Source organism: Rhinatrema bivittatum, chromosome 5 (assembly GCF_901001135.1).
Source record: "Rhinatrema bivittatum chromosome 5, aRhiBiv1.1, whole genome shotgun sequence".
NCBI classification, from domain to species: domain Eukaryota; kingdom Metazoa; phylum Chordata; class Amphibia; order Gymnophiona; family Rhinatrematidae; genus Rhinatrema; species Rhinatrema bivittatum.
Genome location: NC_042619.1, coordinates 20,073,005 through 20,096,724, shown reverse-complemented (window position 1 = coordinate 20,096,724; position 23,720 = coordinate 20,073,005). Strand labels below are relative to the sequence as shown.

Genomic DNA, 23,720 nt, shown 5'->3' with positions numbered 1-23,720 from the left:
AATTGGAGGCATCTGTTGTCAAAGTTATTTGAGGTTCTGGAACCTTAAACGGAAGGCCTTGTAACAGATTGAATTGGTTTGCCCACCAAGCTAGCGATAACCAGAGCTGTTTGGTGATGTGGACCGTGGAGGACAGTGGCTGAGAAGACTGAGTCCACTGCGATCTTAGAGTCCACTGCATTACTCTCATGGCAAGCCACGCCATGGAAGTGACATGCACCGTGGAGGCCATATGACCCAACAATATTAGGAAGTGATGTGCAGTTGAATGTTGTCGAGACTGCAGTCGATGGGCCAGAAAAGCAAGAGTGAGGGCTCGATCCTGAGGAAGGAACGCTGTCGCTTTCAAAGTGTCTAGGTTGGCCCCTATGAACAATAGGGTTTGAGAAGGAACTAGCCTTGATTTTGGATAGTTTATGAGGAACCCTAGGGAGATCAGGGTATGCAAAGTGAGAAGGAGGGACATCAGGGCACTTTGCCGAGTGGGAGTCTTGATCAACCAATCATCTAGATAGGGGGAGATGTGGACACTTTGGCTTCTGAGATATGCAGCTACCACTATGAGACACTTGGTGAAGCTCGTGGGGCAGATGCTAGGCCGAATGGCAACACTTGATATTGGAAGTGTTTTGGGCCTATCAGGAACCGCAGGAATCTGCGATGTGATGGAGTAATTAAAGTGTGCGTGTAAGTGTCCTGTAGGTCTAGAGAGCAGAGCCAGTCTTCCCATTGAAGAAGGGGAAGAAGAGAACCCAAGGTTACCATCTTGAACTTTTCTCTTTGTAGGTATTTGTTTAGGGTGCGAAGATCTAGTATTGGGCGCACCCCACCTGACTTTTTTTGTATCAGGAAATACCTGGAGTAAAACCCCTGTCCCTGTTGGGAGAGGGATACCAATTTGATTGCTCTGGACTGGAGAAGCAGAGAGACCTCCTGCTCTAGGAGCAGTGAGTGGTCGGATGTTCCCCATGTCAGCCGAGGTGGGGAATCCGGTGGAACCGAGAGAAAGTTGAGATGGTAACCTTGCGTCACTATCGCAAGTACCCATTGGTCTTTGGTGACTGTGTGCCAAACGGTGGAGAAGTGACACAAGCGACCTCCAACGGGTACGTTTGGAAGTGGAATCTGGGTACTGCTCTCTAGGAGGGAGTCAAAAGGCAGACACCGGATCTGGTTGGGGGGCTGTCTGTGACTTTTGTACCCTGGGTTGCCTAGGTTGATCTTTCTGATAAGGCTTAGAAGACCGACCCCTGGCTGCCGGGGGATAGTATCTCCTCTGTCGGTAGGCTGGCTTCTTGGAATCTCTCCTAAAAGGAATTTTAGAAGAGAGATCAGAAGGTAACAAAGAAAGCTGGCGCAGAGTCTCTTGCTGGTCCTTAAGCTGCGCCACTGCTGCTTGAATCTTTTCCCCGAAAAGATTATCCCCGGCACAGGGAAGGTCTGCCAATCGGTTTTGTACCTCTGGTCTGAGGTCTAATGTTTTTAGCCAGGCCCATCATCTCGCACTGATACCAGCTGACACATACCTGAAGGTGGTGTCAAAAATATCATATGCTGAGCACACCTCATGTTTGCCGGCATCTAAGCCCTTCTGGGCAAGGGCATGGAGTTGGTCCTGGAATTGTTGAGGAAGGGCCTCAGCAAATTCCTGAAACTTTGTGAATAAGGCCCTGTTGTACTGGGTCATGTAGAGCTGGTAGGATGCAATGCGAGAAATGAGCATTGATCAATGGAACACTCGCCTTCCCAACGCATCCAGAAACGTCTGATCTTTTCCTGGGGAATGGAAGAGTGCGGTTTGGAGCATCTGGCCCTTTTCTGGGCAGACTCAACCACTACCAAGTGGTGATCAAGTTGAGTTCTCTGGAAGCCAGGGGCTGACTGAACTAAGTAGGTGGCATCTGCTTTTCGATTAACAGGTGCCACAGAGCCAGGGTGTTCCCAATTTCTCTTTAGAAGATTAAAAGCATGTCATGAATAGGGATAGACTTGATTTCTTTGGGGCATCGAGAAATTGCAGAAGCTCTAGCATCTGTCGTCTCGAATCCTCTTCTGTCTGGAGCTGGAATGGGACTGTTTCAGACATCTCCTTAACAAAGTTGATAAAAGAAAGGTCTTCTGGAGGAGAACGCTTTCTTTCCTCAGGTGAAGAAGGCTGGGAAGGCAGATCATCCGAATCCTGGGATGAATCATCTGTCCAGGGATTATAAGGGTCATCCCCAGCTCCCAAATGTTCTTCAGAAGGAAATAAAGGTGTTATCCCTGAAGGCCCTGGCCTGGGCATCGATGGCCTAGAAGGAGGAACTGAAGGCATCGATGGAGGAATGGACGGCATCAATAACGGCATAGATAACGGCACCGATGGAATAGCTTTTCCATCCTTGACAAAAGCGGTGCAAGTGCCGTGGGTATCAGCTCGGTGGCCGGAGGAGGAACCGGAATAGATGGTGGTTGAAGTCCTTGGAGTGCTTTGCCGATGGCCTCTTGGATCATCTGATCCAATTCCTCATGGAAACCTGGGGCATGGATGCCCGGTTCCGGAGTAGAAGGCAGCACTGGCGTAGCCGGAGGGTCCACCAATGAAGGTGGAATCGCGGATCCCGGCACTTGTCCAGGTGGGCAACGCCTCTGTGACCCCGAAACAGAAGAGGACGAGGCCTTTTCTGTATGGGGCTTTTTCGACGGTGGCTCAGACGACGTCGATGCCGAGGGCTTGCCTTATCGGTGGTCTGAGCCTTCCGATGGCAGTGTCGATGCTTCCCTCGATGTTCACCTCAGTATTTTTCCTGAGGCGGAACAGAGGGGGTCAACATCCGTGGAGTCGTCGAAGCCGGTCAGATAGCAGCGGATTCCCGGTGCCGGCGCGAAGTGGACGGCACTGGTTCAGACAACGTCGAAGCAATCGATGGAGTCGGGGTTTTAGGCCTAAAGAGAAGACCCATCTTATAGAGCCTAGCCTTGTGACCCTTTGGTGGCATTTGAGCACATTTGGTGCAGGTTAGGACATCGTGACCGGACCCCAAGCACATCACACAGACCGTGTGAGGGTCAGTGATGGACATTGTTTGAGTGCAGTCGGGGCACGGATGAAAACCCGACGCCATGGCCTCGACAAAATTTAGATGCGATGCGGTCGATGACCGGTAGGCCGCGAGGGAGAAACTCGATGGGAATTGACAGCAAACGGGCAAAAACTCATTATTCGACCGCAGAGTGATAATATCTATAAGGAGACCCCTGTGGGGTAAAAAGTTATTGAAATTTTTGAACAAAGTTCCATGAGGAAAAATTCCTGTTAGGAATCTCTGAAGAGCTCCTTAACCTGCGTGGCTACTGCTGCGCGGAAAAAAGAAGACTGAAGGGGGACCCCTGCTGGCTGCAGGGTCAGTGACAGAAGTGTTCCATGATTGGACTCCATCCTGATGATGTCACCCATATGTGAGGACTACCATCCTGCTTGTCCTGTGAGAACTGTGCATTCCACCTTGGATTAGTTAAGAGCACTACAACCTCAGAATATTTTTGGCACAATGACAACTGATGGAGATGTCTATGGCACTGCCCTAACAACATGTTTTGCTACACAAACTACATGTAGTGTTTTCAGGACAAACATACAAACAGTTGTTCTTTTTCAAAGTTTGCACCAGTGAACATTTTGTACCTAAAGTAATATGTTGATATTTGTCCTGAACCTTAAAATGGGTAGTGGGGAGCAAAAAGGAGGAAGGCCTTGTACACCCAGAGTCCCCTGCTGCTCCATCTGCCTCATTGAACTAAGTGATGCTGTCACAATTCAGAAGGCTGGATTCAAGGATCACCCCCACAGAAGCAGCACAGGACAAGGACAGGATTAGACAAGGCCTGGACAAACACAGGACCAGACACTGACTGGACACAAACAGGGCTAGACAAAGACTAGACAGAACAGGCAACAATAAAAAGGAAAGCCCAATAGGGAATAAAGGCTAGTTAGGCGACCCGAAAAAGCTTGAGGGCCAAAAGGAAGGATAGGAAAGCCCAAAAGGCAGTGAGCAAGGCCAGAAGGCCTGGGAAGACAAAGTAAGACAGATAGGACTGGAATGCCACAGAGCAAGGTGGGAGGCCGGGGTAGGCCACAAGGCAAGGCAGGATAACAAGGCAAAGATGACCAGGTCAAGGAGCTGAAGTGACTCAATGAAGAGGAACTGAGGGAATGGATAAGCTGGATTAAGTAGGGCTGGAACTGAGGTGTCATATAATCAGCAAAGAGGTAACTTGCATAGCTGTGAGCAAGGCTCACTAAAGACCTCTGGTGGAGAGTAGGCTGCGCAGCAGGTGGATCCGAAACAGTACCCTCCCCTTTAAGACCTCCTCCTGAGTCCCATTTGAATGGGGGCTGTGGCCAGTAGGTTGGTTATACAAAACGGAGACAGAATCTTTTAAGTTTCTGGTCAGCATATACTGGGTTTCCTGGGGTCACAGGCAACGTGAACGGAGGCAAAGGCGCTTTAAACAGAAATACGACACCAGAGTTGCGGATGCAAAGCTTTGCTGTTGCTGAAGCACTGGATCAGGTTCTCTCTGGTGCTGAAGTGAGGAGCCAGAGCATCTCTGGTGCTGATGTACTGAATTAATGTCTCTTGAGCGCTGAAGTACTGGGCCAGGATCTTTAAGGCACTGGATGTCTGTGTCTCTCCGAGACTGGGCTGCTAATCAGGATCATTGACGCTGAAGGGCTGAATCAGAGCCTCTCTGGAGTTTAAGTGCCAGACTGGAATCTTTCTGGTACAGACATGTTTTACCAGCGTCTCTCTTGCGCTGGGCTGCTACTAGAACAGGCTCCTCATGGAGATGCTGCTCCATCCATACCATGAACGCATCTATCTCTTCTGATACCTGTTGACTCTTGGTTTCACCCTGATGATTGATGAAAGTCACTGTCATCACATTGACGGACATTATCCAGAGTGCCCAAGCCTCTAACCACTCAGCGAACCGCAGGCATGCTAACCGAACCGCACGTGCCTCCAGACTGTCGATGTTCTAGTACCACTCTACTGCATTCCAGTGCCCTTGTACCATAAGATGAGCCCCCCAGCCCCAGAGGCTCGCATCTGTCATGAGAATAAAGCTGAAATAGAAATGTGCAGACAAAAACTGAACTGGACATCGCAAAAAGCCAGACTCTTTACAGTGCAACAATGCAAAAACAGAAACCAACATTCCTCATAACATATCAAATAATAAAATCAAGAAATATAAAATATCAATCATAATAGTAAGACCATATTAATAATGAAAAGAAATATTTCAAAAGAGCTGAAGAATAAGCATCCAATATTTAAAAACTCATTTAAATTGTTTTTTTTAATTTCCCAAACACCAGTAAAATATTTCAGAACAGCAGAAACATCATTCACCCAATAATTAAAACTATTAAAGATTTTTTTTAAATTCCCGCTCTCCATACCTGAGGATTAGTGGTGGAGCGAGGGCATACAAACTTTCTCCTATCTCTCTCATATAGGCGCACACACTTTCTTTCTCTTATACATACTCATGCTCACACACTCATGCTTCCTTTCTCTCAGATGCACATACTCCCTCTCCAGATAGTGAGCCCCCCAATCGTGAAGTCTTGCAACTGTCGTGAGTACCAACCAGGCCAGAGAGGAGAAAGGAACTCACTTTCTCAGATGATCCTCCTGCAACCACCACTGGAGGCAGGAGCAGATTTCTATCTGCAAGTGGAGTTGAACTGCATAATCCTGAGACTGCAGGTTCCAACGAGATAGCAGAGAGTGCTGAAGAGGAAACATATGTGCCCTTGCCCACAGCCTCACTTCCAGGGTAGCTGCCATCAAACAGAGTATCTGTAGGTAGGACCACACAGTCGGGCGTATGGTGTTCATCAACTGACGCACTTGAGACATCAATCTCTGGATCCGAACTTCTGGTAGGAAAACTCTGTCCTATCCCGTGTCAAGCAGGACCCCCAGATACTCCAACGACTGGGTTGGTTGAAAATTGCTCTTGGTCAGGTTTACCACCCAACCGAGCTCCTGCAATAAGGAGATCACCTTGTGTGTCACCAGGTGGCTCTCTTCCTGAGACTGGGCTCAAAACAGCCAATCGTCCAAATACGGGTGCATCAGGATCCCTTCTTTTCACAAGTCCGCCGCTACCACCATCATAATCTTGGAAAATGTTCTGGGAGCAGTGGTGAGACCAAAAGGCAGCACCTGAAACTGATAATGGCATCCCAACACCACAAAGCATAAAAAGCGTGGATATTCCAATCGGATGAGAATATGAAGGTAAGCCTTTGACAGATCCGAGGAGGTCAGAAATTCCTCAGACTGCACTGCCATTATTACAGTTTGTAAGGTTTCCATTCAAAACTGAGTCACCTTCAAGTGACGGTTGACCCTCTTAAGATCCAAGATGGGAAGAAAGGAGCCCACCTTCTTGGGCACAACAAAATAAATCGAATATTGCCCCATACTTTATTGAGATGTGGGTACTGGAATCATAGCCCTCAGTCTGAGGAGCTTTTGAAGTGTGAACTCCACTGCCTGCTTCTTCTGCGGGGAGTGGCAAGAGGACACCATGAACATGTTCCGAGGAATACTGTGAAATTCCAGTGCATACCCTTCAAAAGTATCACCTCCAGGACCCACTGGTCTGCCATGATCTTGACCCACCTCTGATAAAAGACAGACATCCCCCTATTTCCTGTTCCAGAAGGTGGGCCAGTAAACCTTCATTGGGAAGCTTGGGAAGATACACTACCGAGCCCTCTCCTCTACTGGGCTGCTGGGGACGAAAGGACTGAGACCTACCGAAAGGCCGAGTCCGCTGAAAGGTCATCCTTCTGTAGAGACGAAAATGCCTGGAACCCCGGAAATGACCTATCATACCAAAGGGGCGCTGTAACTGTTTCTTATCCTCCGGCAACCGAGGCACTAGAGACTCGCCCCACTTACTGGCTAATTTCTCCAACTCGCTCCCAAACAAGAGTGAGCCTTTAAAGGGCATATTTGAAAGACTGGCTTTGGAAGCTGTTTCAGCTGACCAATTTCACAACCAGATTTGACGCCTGGCCGCTATCACCAAAGCCAGACCTCTGACCGAGGTCCAGACCAAATCACAGCCTTCGTCTGCTAAAAAGGCGACAGCAGGCTACATAACCGCTCTGGAATTCCCTCCAGACTCATCAACCTCCTGAGAGAGAAGCAGACAAGATCTCGCCACTAGGGCACAACAGGAGGTAATCTGTAAATTCATCGCCACTGCCTCAAAGGCTTGCTTAAGAATAGTCTCTATCCTTCTATCATGTACATCCTTCAAGGCCGCTCCTCCCTCTACAGGGATAGTCGTTCGCTTAGACATGGCACATACTAGAGCATCCACTTTGGGAAAACGCAAACACTCTCTCACAGCTGGATCCAGGAGGGACAGGCCTTCCAATGTATGACCCCCTTTAAAATTTGCCTCTGGGGCATCCCATTCCAGATCAATCAATTCCTGGATGGCATCCATCACAGGGAAAACACAAGAGGCTTTACGTAAGGAAACCAAAATGGGATTCTTCCTCAGCTCTAACATAATATCCAAACCAGAAACATGTTCTTATGTTTCAAGATCTGTGAAATCAGGGCCAGCAGTTCATCTCTATGAAAGAACTGCAACATGGTTCGATACGGTTCCAGCTCTGGAGGAATTTCCATATCTTCCAGGGAATCCGGATTAACCTCATCATCAGTATCCGGATTCCTGTCGGGAACCCCTGCAGGGAGCAGGGGTGATCCCTGGTGCTTAAGCAAAAGACTGGAAGAGGGAGGAGCCACCGGCTCAGGGTCCAAACAGACAGAAATGGGGGAAGCGGAGGACTGCACCTGAAGAAAGGCTTGTAAGCCTTGAAAAAATTCCACCTAAGAAAAAGCAGCCGGGTCCAGACCAAGCCAAGAAGAAGCTAGAGCTGGTCCCAAGAACTGCCCTCACTAGCAGAGAAGCCAGAGAAGGGAGAACCAAGATCTGGCGTCCCCCCAGTCAAGGCCGTGACCAACACATCATCATAACTGGAAGAGGCAGTCTTATCAAAATCCGAGGAACACAACTCTCCCTGAGCATATGAGCAGCGCTGACACAGGTTAGAAGCTAGGTCAGGCTGAGAAGCCCCAATATGACAGGCAACACAAATAAAGACGACACTTAGGCTTCTTGCTTACTGGTGCCATCACTGCAGTAAATGTGCATCGGAACAGCTTGCGCTCAAAAACGAAAAGCACCCAAAAAATAAGCACCTAAAGAAAGCGTGGCAAGGCGCACGCAAAACCTATGCACCAAGTTAAGTGCATAAAAAAGTTTGTACGCGAAAAAGCGTGCCCAAAAACAGAGCACACAACGTGGGCACAGAGCAGTCACACTGTGCATACTGATGGCCTATAGAGAGCAGCAGAACATGCACAAGAACATGCAAAAACAGACACCACAGTGTGCCACCTGGCGTGCAAGAAAAAAGCTGAAGTGCTAGCCCACCGGGGGCCGCTCAACCTGCCAGGCTGCCCAGTTCCCAACCCCAACAAGAGCAGGAATGAACGTCAACATAGCCTACCGAGAACGGAGACAGAAGGAAGTCCTGAAATCCCTCTGTCTCTGATTCAGGAAAAAGGTTCTCTTTTTTTTTTTTTTTTTTTAACCTTACCTGAGCTCAGCGCTTACCGGCTGAGTACAGAGATGGTCTCCAGCTGTGGGGAGAGGACATCTGCCGTCACCACCACACTCGGCCTCCTGCACTTGCTACTGGATCTAGGCACGCCTCTGAGGGACCACGAAAATCGCCTCAAGAATTCTCAACTGGGAGAGGGACCTTTAGGTATCACCGCAGGAGTGGGGTTTTCTTTTCCTGAATTTAGAATTTCAAATAGCTCAAAGCAATCCTCATAGGCAGATGCACATCCAGCATCTGCTGGAGATGGAGAATAATGGCAGGCTGGGGTCACTGCAGGGTTATGTATACTGTGACATCAGCTTGCTCCGTTTGCATCTGCTGGCAGGGCAGCATAAACCCACTGGTCCTGAGTCCATCTGTCTACATGCTAGGAAATAGAGAATAAAATGGAGAATATCATAATGCCTCTGTATAGCTCCATGATGTGACCTCATCTTGAGTATTGTGTTCATTTCTGGTCAACACATCTCAAGAAAGACATAGCAGAATTAGAAAAGGTACAGAGAAGGACAACCAAGATAATAAAAGGGTTGGAATAAGTCCCCTATGAAGAAAGGCTACAGAGGTTAGGACTCTTCAGCTTGGAGAAGAGATGGCTGAAGGGAGATATGATAGAGGTTTATAAAACGATGAGTGGAATGGAACGCGTAAATAATAATCAGATGTTTACTCTTTTGAAAAGTACAAAGACCAGGAGACACACAATTAAGTTACTGGGTAATAATTTTAAAACTAATAAAAGAAAATATTTTTTTACTCAAAGCATAATTAAGCTCTGGAATTTGTTGCCAGAAGATGTGGTGAAAGCTATTAGTATAGCTGTGTTTAAAAAAGGTTTGGACAAGTTCCTGGAGGAAAATTCCATTAACAATTATTAAGGTAGAGTTGTAGAAATCCACTGCTTATTCTTGAGATAAGCAGCTTGGAATCTATCTACCCCCTTGGGATCCTGCCAGGTACTTATGACCTGGCTTGGCCACTATTGGAAACAGATACTGGGCAGATGGACCCTTGGTCTGACCCAGTATGCAAGCCTCATGTTTTTGTGTTCTAACATTCTCTGGCTGCCACATAAGATTAAGTCTTTCTATCAGCAAGTAGTGAGTGAGCAGCAGGAAAACTGGAAGTAAGACGTATCTTTATAGAAACATGAAAGAGAAAAATATGGAAACTAAATATACATAGAAAAAGTAATATTCAAAAGGGACTTCTGCAGTTGTGTTTTTACGCATGGAAATGGCCTTTTATAAAAATTACCCACAGATATGCAGATAAACCTAATGCAGATGTCATATATAAGCGTAAGTTTACCCAAACTAGAGGTAACCCTAGCAACATAACCGTGCAGGCCTTTGGACTTGCTCATATACTTTAGAAAGTTCAAAACTCGTACTTCCCAAATAGCAGGTACAATTGCGAGCAGGTAAATTTGGTAGGATATCTTTGACTGCAGACTTATACACTTAAGCCCGCTCTGAACAAGGGTGTAATTTATGAACAACACTTCAAGATTACTCTCAGAATGAATCAATAGGCAGCTATCAGAAACAGAATTTATAGTCCAGACTGGGAAGGGAGAAATGGGAAAGCAAGGTTTATTTTCCCTTCCTTCTTTTCAGGTTCAGGGCTCTTATCGCTTACTATATTTTTTAAATGTTCAAATGTTGAAATTAGATTATGTGACTGACATATTACACTGAAAAAGTAAATATTTCTGTTTGCTGCTGTAGCAAAACTCAAAAATATAGATAAACATATGGAACTAAAATTATGGACCAGGAAAAATTGTGCAGTGTTTTCTGAAAGCCATACAAGCAACAGTCCAGAAATGTATTAAGAACTTATGAATATAACTTAATAAATATATTCTTGATCACTAACTATATTACATATGGCACCATCTCTAGGAGCTTTACATCAATTAAGACATCTTTGCAGCCATAAGAAAGATGATAATCTAGGTTCTGGCTGACCAGCTAACAAAATGCAACCTTTAACCTCTGAAATCTTTGGTTAAAATCTCTGCTTCCTCATATTTCCAATCCTCAAATTTAAAAAGAATATGCATATCAGGAGATTATGTGATACAATCAATTCAGAAATATATAATTTTCAGTACCTTTAATGGTCCAATTTGAGTTTTCTCAATTTCTCCCTCCACCTGGTGCACTGGTAGATCACATGTCAAAGAGAGCAGCTCAGACAGAATAACATCCCGCAGTGAGAGAGCTGCAGTGCCAACTAGCACTGGCTGTTTAAGAGGAAAACCTTCATGTTACATACACAGTTGTCAAGACAAGGTCTCATGAATGTATACATCGGCAGGCAGCTCTTCCCTTTATAGTTAGTATTTACACATTCTTGGTTCCATTGAAGCATATTTTCTTTCCGTGCTGAACTGAATGCTCATTTGGCTCATTTTTCAAAAGCATTTCTGTGCATTAAAACAAGGTTTGATGCACATAAGTGGGCTTTACAAAATTGCCCGGGGCTCATATGTACAGAAGGACATGTAGAGTGGATTCCACGAATACTTTCCTGCACATAGCAAAGCAGCATTCCGGTGGGGAGCAGGGGGTGAGATTGCATTTGCTTTCAATTTTCCAAAGGATGCATATAAATCTACTTGGGCACATTTATGCCAACAAGCAAATGAAAATGTGTGTATGTATGTCGTGCTGAATTCAGTGTGTAACCCCTAACTTTCAAAGTGGCCTTCACACTGAATATTTAGTCTGAAGTCTGTATGTACTTTTCACCAGGTAAGCAGTGCTGCCCAAGAAAAACACTGTTCATTCTCTCTATTAGAAGCAACCATGAAATGCAACATTACCTTAAGCCAATGAACACATTATTTTCACTTCAGACTTAACATTTAATCTTCACTACATTAAGCAAGCTCTTCCTGCCACACCATCATGCTGCTTGTAAATGCTAGCTCACAACACTAACAAGTGGACTACAAGTATCAGGACAAACTGGAGTGAGAGGGAAAATGCATAGTAGGGTGGCAGATGATCACCTGGCTGCACAGCACAAGAAAAAGAAACTTGGTTCTTACCTGCTAATTTTTGTTCCTGTAGTACCATGGATCAGTCCATACTGTGGGTTATGCCTCCCTTCCAGCAGATGGAGACAGAGAAAAACTTGAAGGGCACCCTCTCTTAATCCGGTGTGCCACCTGCATCCCTTCAGTATAAAGATTATCCAAGCAGAATAACAGTTAACCGTAATAACAATGAATTAAGCAATAATAGAACTGTAACTATAGAAGTATAAAACTGAAAGGAACCTGTAGCGTTCTTCCTTAGTGTTCTGCATTAAAAACGGAATATGAGCGCAAACTCTTGAAACCCACTCCCAGGGCAGGTGTCTGGACTGATCCGTGTTACTACAGGAATGAAAATTAGCAGATAAAAACCAATTTTGTTTTCCCTGTACGTATCCGGATCAGTCCAGACTGTGGGATGTACCAATGCTTCCTTAGACCGGGTGGGATGTTGAGAGTCCCGCACGAAGAGCCCCACTGCCAAAATTGCTGACATCTGGAGCATGAACATCCAAGCAGTAGTGACGGGCAAATGTTTGGAGCGTCTTCCAAGTAGCAGCTCTACAGATTTCTTGTCGCGTAACCAACTGGCATTCAGCCCAAGAAGCCACCTGGGAGCGAATGGAATGGGCCTTCAATCCCTCAAGAACGGGTCGTCCTTTACAAATATAAGCAGATGGAATAGCCTCTTTCATCGCGCAATCATTGGCTTAGATGCTTTCCGACCTCTTTTGGGACCGCTCCACAAGATAAACAAATGATCTGAAACTCTGAAAGGATTCATGACCTCCAAATAGCATAATAGAGATTGTCGAACATCAAACGACAAAGTTCTCTCGCGTGCGGGACATCGGCCGATAAATTTGGAAAGGCCGGGAGCTCTACTGATTGACTTAAATGAAAGGTTGAGACCAACTTAGGCAAAAAAGAAGGGACTGTCCGAAGAGAGACTCCCGAATCAGAAATTCTTAAAAAAAGTTCCCTGCAAGAGAGGGCCTGTAGTTCAGAGATTCTATGAGCTGAGCAGATATCCACCAAAAATACCGTTTTCAACGTGAGGTCCTTTAACGTCTTTTCAAGGGGTTCAAACGGCACGTCACACAAGTAGTGTGGTTTTAAGGTCGTTTTAGGTAGACCTATCAGGAGAGAGTTGCAGTAGTCCAGACTGGATTAGGAGAGATAAGGCTGCATTCTAGTTTTTGTGGAGGGCTGATAGAAAATTGTACGAGATATGCATACCATGATTATCTCGGCCATGCCAAAGCCACCAAGGTCATCTTGGCCTGATCTTGCATGCATTTCTGAACTGTCTTGGAGAGTAATGGAATTGGGGGGAAAGCATAGAGAAGGCCTCTGTTGCATGAAATTAAAAAGGCATCCAGCGCTTCTCTGTATGGACTGGGATGAATGGAGCAGAAGCATTCCACCTTCCGGATTTTCTCCGTTGCAAAAAGATCTGCCCCCATTGGAAGAAGAGACTGTGACAGGGCTCATTTGTGTGGCCGGAAGATCTTGCTCAGTCTGCCCACCTCCGTATTTTCTATTCCCGGAAGATATGTAGCTTGCAGTTTGCACTGTTGCGGTCTGCCAAATCCTATAGTTGAAGGCCTTCTTGACTTACGGTCTAAGAGACTGTTCCCCCATTTGTTTATATAAAAGATGGCTACTTGGTTGCCTATATGAATCACTGTGTGTTTTCCTTAAAGAAAATACTGAAATGCTCATAGTGCATAGCTCATTGCTCTTAAATCTCAGTAAATCCAGTAATTTTTTGTATTGAACTGATGAAGATGCGCTCTCCTTCCCTGTGGAGATGCAGCCGTGGTTAGGATTACCTGATGCAGGACCGGTTGAAGCAGGGCACCTGTTTCTAGCATTCCTGGTTGAAGCCACCAATCCGTGTCTGTTTTCATTCTGTTGGTAATCAGGATGACATGGGTTGGTGGAATTGATCCCACTGCATTCGTAACCCCAACTGAAGGCATCTCATGTGTAGCCGGGATACATGTATCGCTGCTGCTATGTGTCCGAGGAGCACTAATATGTGTCGAGCTATTGTGGAGGTCCGATGGAATAGATGTGATGGAATCGAGATGCCAAGCCACAGAGAGTACTGGCTCTGTCATTTGGAAGAAAAGCTTTGGCTTGAACTGAGTCTATACGGGCTCCTATGAACTACATAAATTGCACTGGTTGCAGGTTTGATTTTTTGTAATCTATTAGAAAACCCAGATCCAGCTTCAGTGTCTGACCATAGTGTTTCCTTGGAGGGGGCTATGATTAACCATTCATCTATGTATGGGAATAGCCATATTCCTGATCATCATCAGTGTGCCACCGCCAAAGCTAGGCATTTTGTGAAGATCCTGGGGGCAGATAAGAGTCCCAACAGGAGAACTTTGTATTGATAGTGCTTCTCCCCCACTTTGAAGCAAAGTTATTGCCAACAGGATGGGTGTATGAGGAGGTGTGTGTACGCATCTTTGAGGTCGAGAAAGCACATCCCACTCATGAGGTTGGATAAATGGCAGTATCATTCCTAGAAATGTCATCTTGAATTTTTCTTGACAGAGGTGTTTGTTGGGTGCCCTGAGATCTAGGATAGGGCAAAGTACCCCCAATTTCTTGGTAATGAGGAAGCATTTGTAGTAATACCCCGATTGGAGAGAAATCAGCTCCCTGATGGCATTCTGCTTTAGTAAGTTCTAGACATCCTGGGACAGGATGACTCGATGTGACTGATCTACTGAGAAAGTTGGTAAGGCAACTGTCACCCACAGTTTAGAGAAAGTTTAGATAGTAAAAGTGTCAAATTATTGTCAACACCTACTGGTTTGTTATATTGGACCATTCATTGAAATAAATTTGGATCCTGGCTCCCAATCTGCAAGCTCTGCTGTGGTTTGGGTTGCTGGCTGGGACTGCAACTTTTGCTGACGTCAGTCCCTTTGCCACCTTTGAGCTTATGTTGATCGATTCTGTGGACGAGGTTGCTGATATGGAGTTTGCCAGTATTCCATAAAGTTAGCAAGTAACACATTTAAGACTAATCGGAGAAAATTCTTTCACTCAACGCACAATTAAGCTCTGGAATTTGTTGCCAGAGGATGTGGTTAGTGCAGTTAATGTAGATGGGTTCAAAAAAGGTTTGGATAAGTTCTTGGAGGAGAAGTGCATTAATGGCTATTAATCAAGTTTACTTAGGGAATAGTCACTGCTATTAATTGCATCAGTAGCATGGGATTTTCTTGGTGTTTGGGTACTTGCCAGGTTCTTGTGGCCTGGTTTGGCCTTTGTTGGAAATAGGATGCTGGGCTTGATGGACCCTTGGTCTGACTCAGCATGGCAATTTCTTATGTTCATACAGCAGGTAGGATCTTCTGGGGAAAAACGTTTGCTTGTACTAGGGGTGGAAGTGCTTTGTTGAAGTCTGCGGGTCTCCTCCCATAGACAAGGATTGGACTGCACCATTTTGCTCTTTTATCTGCAACACTGTTTCTTGGAGCTTTTCCCCGAAGAGGTTGTCCCCTAAATTTATTTATTTATTTAAGATTTTTATATACGACAATCGTTTGGAACATCTTATCGGTTTACAAAGTAATGCAGCAACAAGCTTTACAGGGACCAAGGAACACTGAGTAAAAAAAAATCCAACTGAGGGTAACCAAAGAACAGTGGGATGAGCTATCTAAGGGATGCTTAATTGATGGAAAAAACATAGCAGCAAAACATATGTACAAAGGTGATATGTGATTTTGAGGTATCTTTACAATTACAGTGAGCATGGCTGTGAGGTAGGGAGATACTCAAGTTTTTCATGGTCATCTTCTCTGATGCCACTTGCTCTCAGCTATGCCATTCGCTTTACTCCTACTGAGGCTGTTGATGTTCTAGTCGTTGTGTCAAAACCTTTATAAACTGATCATAAAAAATGACAAAGGCCTTCTTCTAGATCATGGAGTGGCTGCGGTGTAATTTGCTGCTCATCTTCCGACCTGATGTAGGGTTTGAGTCCTTGTATGCATTTGTACAAATGTTGCATCATATAAAACTGGTGCTGTTGTACTCTGGAGGTGAGCATTGCACTCTGAAAGTTGTCCAGGAGCTTATGGTCTTTCCCTAGAGGTGCACTGGAATGTAATCTCTTTTATGCTTTCCACATTGCGGATTCTACTCTATGGAGCTGTGCGGAAGCTGGGCTACTCCATATGCAGTCTTCTTCAGGTGGAACTTAAGCTCTATCTACCGTGCTACTGCCCCCGATCCTGAAAAGGGGGATTCCCACATCTTCATGAGTACTTTTATCCAGTACTGAATGTGATGGTAATGAAGATGGTTCTGCTGGTAGGTCTAAATTTTCAAGATCCTCATCACTTCCACCCGGGGATCAGGGTCTTTATCTCCACCTTAAGAGAAGTGCACATTTTACTCTAAAACAGGAGTATGTTAAGTCCTCCAGTGGAGAGGAATGATCCAGTGTTTCATCCGGTGGGTCAGACGGTATCCCGGCTGGTGAAGGGAGAACTGGGCCGTTCAATCTTGGTGCTGGGCAAAGGGTTCCTTGAGGGGACAAATAACAGTGTGAGCTCTTTTCTGTTATCTTCTGCAGAAGATAAAGGAGGCAGTGGCGGTGCTCTTGCCATTACTGCCTCTGTGTTAACTGGCAGAATAGAATACACTGATGAGAAAGTTGGTGGTTGTATCTGCAGAAAAAGTAAAGAGAAGAAGCTCTGTACAATATCTGTAATTTGCTTGACTGCTTGTTGCGATCTGAGGACAGTGGTGGAACGTCCTCCTTCGGTGCCAACACTTGTTCTTGCTCTGTGGCAGTTGTGTTTCCCAATGGCAAAAGGGAACAATCCAGTTGTGGTGCTTGGATTTGGAGTCCCTGAGGCCATAAACGAATTGGTACTTCCAGATGTAAACAAGTCTCATACGAGGAACAGATTCCCCGGGGGAATCGAGGAGGCAGAATTGCCTAAGATGTCATAGGCCTGGAGATCCTGGCATTGATATCAGTGAGTTCTCCATTCGGGGGTGCAGTGTTCCCTTTTCCCCTATAGGGATCATGGATATGCCTGATGTCCACTGGTTCTGGACTTCTCTGATGGGAGTTCAGGATCTGTATACCTTTTCAGGTGTGCCGCAATTCGACAGATATTGAGCTTTGCCAGTAGATGTGGCATCTTGAGCGGGTCTAGGGCCAGTATGGTCTTTGGACCCATGGCCTTTTTTCTTTTTCGTTTACATTGCTGCATCATCTAGCCTTTTTCTGATCCTATACGCTGTAGGACTGAGAATGCTACAGCTCTTGCACTGTAAGCGCCAGCTACACCATGTGTCGCTCAGGGTGCATCATGTGGAGCAGTTTTCTTTGCGCTTTGCGTCATGCTCAGAATACTAGACACGGTATCTGTTGGACACTTGATTCGGCATGGCTCCATGTGGCTTAGAGTATACCAAAGGGGTTTTTAGCGATGCTTTCAATGCGTACGCCATCTCTGGGCTCTGCAACTCCTTTCTCTATACAGGAGAAGAGTGGGAGGATTTCATACCTTGGCAGCTCTTAACCTCTGCAGCTCTTATCAAAGGAGGCCCTTCCCAAGGCTGAAGTCGAGTAGACTCCCACGGGTAATGGGGATAAGCCTTCCATCCGGAAGTGCACTAATTTTTCAGCCCACTGTCTTTGGGCATTAGGCAACATCCTGCCACAGTCACGGCAATTCGCCTGGTCGTGATCAGGGCCTAGACTCAAGTAATAGTACTTGTGGCCATCAGTCACAGACATGATGTGACCGCAAGAATAGTACTAGAACCTCGAGGTTTTCTTCTGTTTTTCTTTCTACTGTTTTTAGTATTGCTTACATGAAGTTTTAGACAAGGAGACAAATCTCAGGAAAGGTAGGTTTTGCCATCTGTGTTGTGTGCGGACAAAATTAGACTAAGGAGACTTTTGGAACTCTAATTTACACAGAAAGAACCATGCATACCCAGTAGAGCTGAAAGCTTTACAAGCTTTGAGGGACAGCTCTGCCTAGTGCTGCCTGATGTCACCCGTGCAGCATGGCAATTTAGACTGCTTATCGATGGAAAAAAATGGTTTCATATCTCTTGTGGGTTTGGTGGCAGGGTATTAACCCTCCTATTATTCAGGCTCTCTACTTCAGCCAGAAGGCCAAGGGTCTGTCCTGAGCTTATTGATAAGACCTTACCACTGAGCTCAGTCAAACCAGCTCTGTGCTCTCTGGTCACTCATCTAGAAGACCTTGGGTTATTTTTCCTTGCCGACACTCACTGAAAGACCATGAGCAAACCATTCATCTTCCCTTTGCTAAAAGAGATATGGCAAACACTTTAGGAAAAGGGACATTAATCATGTGATTTGCCTTCTACAGCAGGGATCCCCAAACTACAGCCCGCGGACTGAATCCGGCACACAGAGCTCATTTTTCTGGCCCGTGGTCAGGTTTACCTCGTTTTTTTTTTTTTTTAGTTTGGGGGAAAAAAAACACACACATCAAAAAAATATTGCTGATGCAAGTCCCTCCTCCCTCTTCCCTCTCTTTCACAGAGAGAGCGGTTCTAAACATATGCATAGCTAGAATGGGAAGAAGCAGTAGCTGTGCCACAAAGAAAACCTCTCCAGTCATGTCTCCTTCCTGCTACTGCTATCAACTCCATTCCAGCACCGTAAGGGCCAAGCAGAAGTGGCTACAGGAAGGACCGAGCCAGAAAAAAAAACCTCTCCAGCCACATTCTCTATCCCACCGCCACTCCCAACTCCATTCCAGTGCCACGAGGACTGAAGAGTGCGGGGACTGAAGAGAATTGGCTATAGAAGCTACTGGGACTAGACAAAGAGAAAAATCTCCTGCTATGTTTTCTCCATTTCACTGCTGCTCAACGCCATTTCAGTGCTACCGGTGCCAAAAAGAAATGGTTGTAGTAGTGATCAGACCACAAAATAAAATAATAGGAGGAATCAGGAATGTTGAGGGAAGGAAGTGGAATATAGTGTGGAGATGTGCTAGTGGGGGAGGGTATGCTATTTAGGGGAAGGGGGAGAAAGAAAAGGGAACGCAGAGTTGTGGGGGCATGCTGTTGGGGACAGAGGGGACTTTAAGGCAGGGAGGTTTGCTGGCTAAAGAAGAAAGAAGCAAAAGGAAGACTCCAATGTGTGAGAATAGCTGTTTGTCCCATTCAGAGACCCACTGCCAACATCATTACCATAAAGCAATAGCTGTAGCCAAGTACAGCACCTGCACCCACATTAAAATCTCCAATGGAACAATTATACTAGTGGGAAAAAGTAGGTGGCTTGCCAGTGAAGGGAGGAGGGAATGTGGGGCAGAGGGTTATGCTGGTTAGGGGAAAGGGGAGGAGGTGGGGGGGGGTGGAGGAACATGCAATTTGGGGGGAATGCTGGTTGGGGGGGGTGGAGGGAAGCAGGGACAGTGGGGCAGGGGAAAGCAAAGGGAAGACTTCGATGTTTGAGAGCAGCTGAGTTTATCCCATTCAGAGTCCCACTGCCACCACCATCAGTAGGGAGAAGTAGCTGCAGCCAAGAACAGCACCTGCATACACATTAATACACACCCACAGTGGGGGATGGCAGAGGGAAATGTTGGGCAGGAAGAGGCAGAGAGGACCATGGGGCAGGGGCAACTACACTAGTAAGAGCAACTGAATGCACTGAACACTAGGAATACGCATGGTTTACTTATTGTAATATCAGGCACTTACAGGAGATCTCCAAAATTAGTCCTAGACAGCCAACTTCCATACAACGGAAGCAGTGTATACACTAATAGACCTTATGCATATTTGTTGTGGAAATCCTGAAAACCAGACTGTTTTGCAGCCTTTGAGGACCAGATTAGAATGAAGGCTAATAGCACTACTTTATTGTTTGGATCCTTTGGGCCTTTGTGTCTATTTATCAATGTGAAAATGAAGTGTAACCAGAGGACAAATATCCCTATGCAGCTAAAAAAGAAAAATAAAACCTGCAAGCTACCAGCTAGGCCAGGGGCAGGGCTTCCCAAATCTGTCCTGGGAAGCAGGGGTTGGTTGTTTTTGAACGATGCATGGGGAGATTGGTCCTCTGCGTGCATTTCATTCATGGTCTGTGCTCCTACGCAAGATAACCGAGGTCTAGGACTGGACTGAAATAGTGCTTCAGTAAAGAAGCCCCTATTAAAAGCTGAATAGGAGTTTGCACTTCTTGTCTGTAATTTGAGACACACTGCTCACTGTCGTTCAATGTCCCTTTTGTAAAACAAGTTTTCTAAACAGTTAAGAAGTAGAAAATTCTGCTGAACTATGATTTTTGTAATTTGTTTGTTCCCTAACTGTGAGAGTACCCCCTTCTACCCAATCCCTGCTCATCAAACTCTGAGGGGGATCTGCCCGGCCCTCTTGGCAATTTGAAATGTGCTATGTGGTCCTTCCCTTGAAAAGTTTGGGGACCCCCCTGTTCTACAGCATTAGATACATTGATGACACTATTCAGATTATTATTATTAGTAATTGCTAGATACAGTGTCTTATAATCATTTTAAATTAGATAAACTGCTTAAATTATCAAAGTGAATAAATTAGCTCCTTGCTTTGAGCAACAATATAGTTGTTTCAGGGTGACCTAACCTCTCTGTAAAGAGCTTAAACTGATTTTCCAGACAATGTGCAACCTTGACAGTAGAGCTAGTGAAATTCCTGACATAAGAAGCAGCCAGAGCAGCAGTCCAGTGATGTACCTTTTTCTGTGTCCCTTTCCTCAAAAAGATTCTGAAGGCCAGGTCTGCATTCCACCAGTGTTCGATCATCATTCCACTAAAATGTACTGGAAATATGAAGCGCTGCTGAAATTTTACCACTGAAAGAAAAAAATTAGAGGTCTGGCACTGGCAGCTTTGGAGATCAGGAAGACAACTACAGTTTGCATCAAATCGGTTCAAAATCAAAGATAAAAAATAAATAACCGGGATGAAACATAAGATGCCGCCAGGCCTGTTGCAAGCAATACGTGCAGAATTTGCTGCCACAAATCATCCTTTACTTTAGCTTTCCAGTGAACGAAAGGTCTCAATTATGAACAAGATTTCCAAGACACAATAAATGAGTTAAAATTATTTATAAATCAAATGCTCTTTACAAACATACACGCACAGTGTTAATGTAGAGGCAGGGTAGTAATATGGTTAGTGCATAAGAATGTGGTCAAACAAGTTGTAGGCGATATCTTTTAACTGGCTAACTTAATACATATGTGACTAGCTTTTGAGAGTTATGCTCCCTTCAGGAGTTATTTATTTATTTTATTTATTTATTTAAGTTTTTTTATATACCAACATTCAAGACGATAGTCCCATCATGCAGGTTCACAAGAAACAGGGGTGCAATTAAAATAAACTTTACAATTTGAACAATAGTGCAGAAAAGCAGTTACATGTAACAGGGAAACAATAACTTGGAGTAAGAAGGAAAATGAAGATCAGATAATTATATATATATATATATAATAACATTATAAGGGGTGGCTATTAATGCTATTACTAGCGAAGTATGTTGATTGAAGGGAGTTAAGTAATGTTGGAGTTAGGAAAGGCCTGCGTGAACAGCCACGTCTTCAGTCTTTTCTTGAATGTTGAGATGCTGGGTTCCATTCTAAGATCCGGGGGAATGGAGTTCCATAAAGTTGGACCAGCTGTGGAGAAGGCCCGATCTCTAAGCGTGATGTGTCTGGTAGTTTTGGCTGGAGGTACTTGAAGTGATCCTTTGTAAGCATCTCTTGTCAGTCTTGTTGAGTAGTGTAATCGGAGGGGGATATGGAGATCGATTGGGGCTAATTGATGGATGTTTTTGAAAATGGTGAGAATGGCCTTGTAGATTATTCTGAAGTGGATAGGCAGCCAGTGGAGGCCCATCAGGATAGGTGTTATGTGTTCTCTTCTCCTGGTGTTAGTGAGTATACGGGCGGAGGCATTTTGGACCATTTGCAATGGTTTGGTGTGTGATGAAGGGAGACCAAGCATGATGGTGTTACAATAGTCCAGCTTTGCGAAAATGATTGATTGTAGAATCGTTCTAAAGTCATGAGTGTGGAAGAGAGGTCGTATTCTTTTCAGCACTTGGAGCTTATAAAAGCAGTCTCTGGTGGTTTTGTTGATGTTGGCTTTCAGGTTTAGGTGATTGTCAATTAGAACTCCTAGGTCTCTCACTTGTGTAGTGTTTGGTAAGGTTGGATGAGTGTGTGTGAGGGAGCTGTTTTCTGGTGTGATGATTAGAAGTTCCGTTTTTGATGAATTTAGTATCAGGTTGAGAGATGTGAGAAGCTGTTTGATATTTTGGAGGCAGGTTTCCCAGTGAGACAGTGTTTTTGCGAGTGACTCCTTGATGGGGATCAGGACCTGAATATCGTCGGCGTAGAGGAAGTGTTTGAGATCGAGGGCAGTGAGGAGTTCACATAAGGGTAACAGATAAATGTTAAACAAGGTAGGAAACAGGGATGAGCCCTGCGGGACTCCTACTGACACGGGGTGAAGAGAGGATTCTTTATTATGAATCTTAACCTTATATCCTCTGTTGCTGAGGAAGGTTCTAAACCAAGATAGGGCAGTGCCAGAGATACCTATGGCTGTTAGTTGGTTGATGAGAAGAGAGTGATTGACCGTGTCAAATGCAGACGAAAGGTCGAGTAGGATCAGAAGGAAGGATTGTCCTTTGTCTAAGCCTAGGATGATGTGGTCGGTCATAGTGATGAAGAGGGCTTCCGTGCTTAAGGTTTTACGGAATCCGTATTGTGATGGGAATAGTAGGTTATTGTCTTCAAGGTAGTTTGAGAGTCGTGAGTTTACCAATTTTTCCATTATCTTGGCTATGAAGGGGAGGTTGGCTATCGGTCTAAAGTTGTTAGGATCGTTTGGGTCAAGATTTGGTTTTTTGAGAAGGGGTTTGAGTGAGGCTAGTTTGAGGTTGTCAGGGTAGAGTCCTTGTGTGAGGGAGCAATTTATGATATCTGCCAGGGTTTTGGAGATAGAATCTGGAATTGATAGTAGTAGTTTGGCTGGGATGTGGTCTGAAGGGTGGGAAGAAGGTTTCATTTTCCTTAGAATTCCTTGGATCTCCATGGATGAAGTTGTATCAAGTTCTTCTAACTGAGTGTGGTTGATTGAGGGTTGAGGAGTGGTAAGTGGAACAGTGGGGTTAGTGGGGAGCTGAGATAGAAGAGTGTTGATTTTGTTGCTGAAGAATAGAGCTAATTCTTCCGCTTTCGATTGAGCTTGGTCATGTGCAATCTCTGGTTGGTTTACTTGTGTGAGGTTGGCTACGTAGCTGAAGAGGGCTTTGGCATCGAATACAATGTCGTGTATCTTCGAGGCGTAAAAGTCCCTCTTGGATCTTAAGGTGCTTGATTTGTATTGATGCAGAGATGATTTGTAGATTGAAAGGGTGTTGGTTCCTGGGTTTTTGCGCCATTTAGCCTCATTTTGTCTTAGTTGGAGTTTGAGCTTTCTTAGTTCTGAGGAGAACCAGGGCTGTCTTTTGGAGGAATTCTGGTGTGGTTTTTTTGTAATTGAAGGGCATAGCTTGTTAGCTATAGTTTCGGTGATTGTATTCCATGATCGAAGTGCTGAGTTCGGATCTGTAAGGTCCAGTTGGTGGAGTTGTGGTGATAGGTGATTATTGAGGTCTTCTGGGGAGCAAGTTTTCCTGTATGTGAAGGAGGGCGAAGGAAAGCAAGCCTGGCTAGTATCTTTTATAGAGAATGAAGTTGTTATGAGGTAGTGATCTGACCACGGGACCTTTGTGCAATCTGGGATAGATACTGGCTTGATTGCAGCGTTAACGAAGATCAGGTCTAACGTGTGGCCGGCTTTGTGGGTAGGTTTGTTAACTAATTGAGTGAAGCCTAGCGCTGAGAAGGCTGTGAGTAGTGTTTCACAGTTAGGTGAT

The 23,720-nt window shown here is 45.1% G+C and overlaps 1 protein-coding gene across 2 annotated transcripts in view; it reads right to left on the bottom strand.

Moving 5' to 3' along the window:
* The window catches only part of C2CD3 (C2 domain containing 3 centriole elongation regulator), a 429,817-nt gene that overhangs the window by 261,311 nt on the left and 144,786 nt on the right, over nucleotides 1-23,720 (bottom strand). For both annotated transcript variants that reach the window (XM_029602105.1, XM_029602106.1), the window contains exons 12-13: nucleotides 20,522-20,640; nucleotides 10,836-10,967 (exon numbers count right to left, since the gene is read on the bottom strand). In XM_029602105.1, the coding sequence (XP_029457965.1) occupies nucleotides 10,836-10,967; nucleotides 20,522-20,640 (251 nt within the window). The remainder of the gene's footprint in view (nucleotides 1-10,835; nucleotides 10,968-20,521; nucleotides 20,641-23,720) is intronic.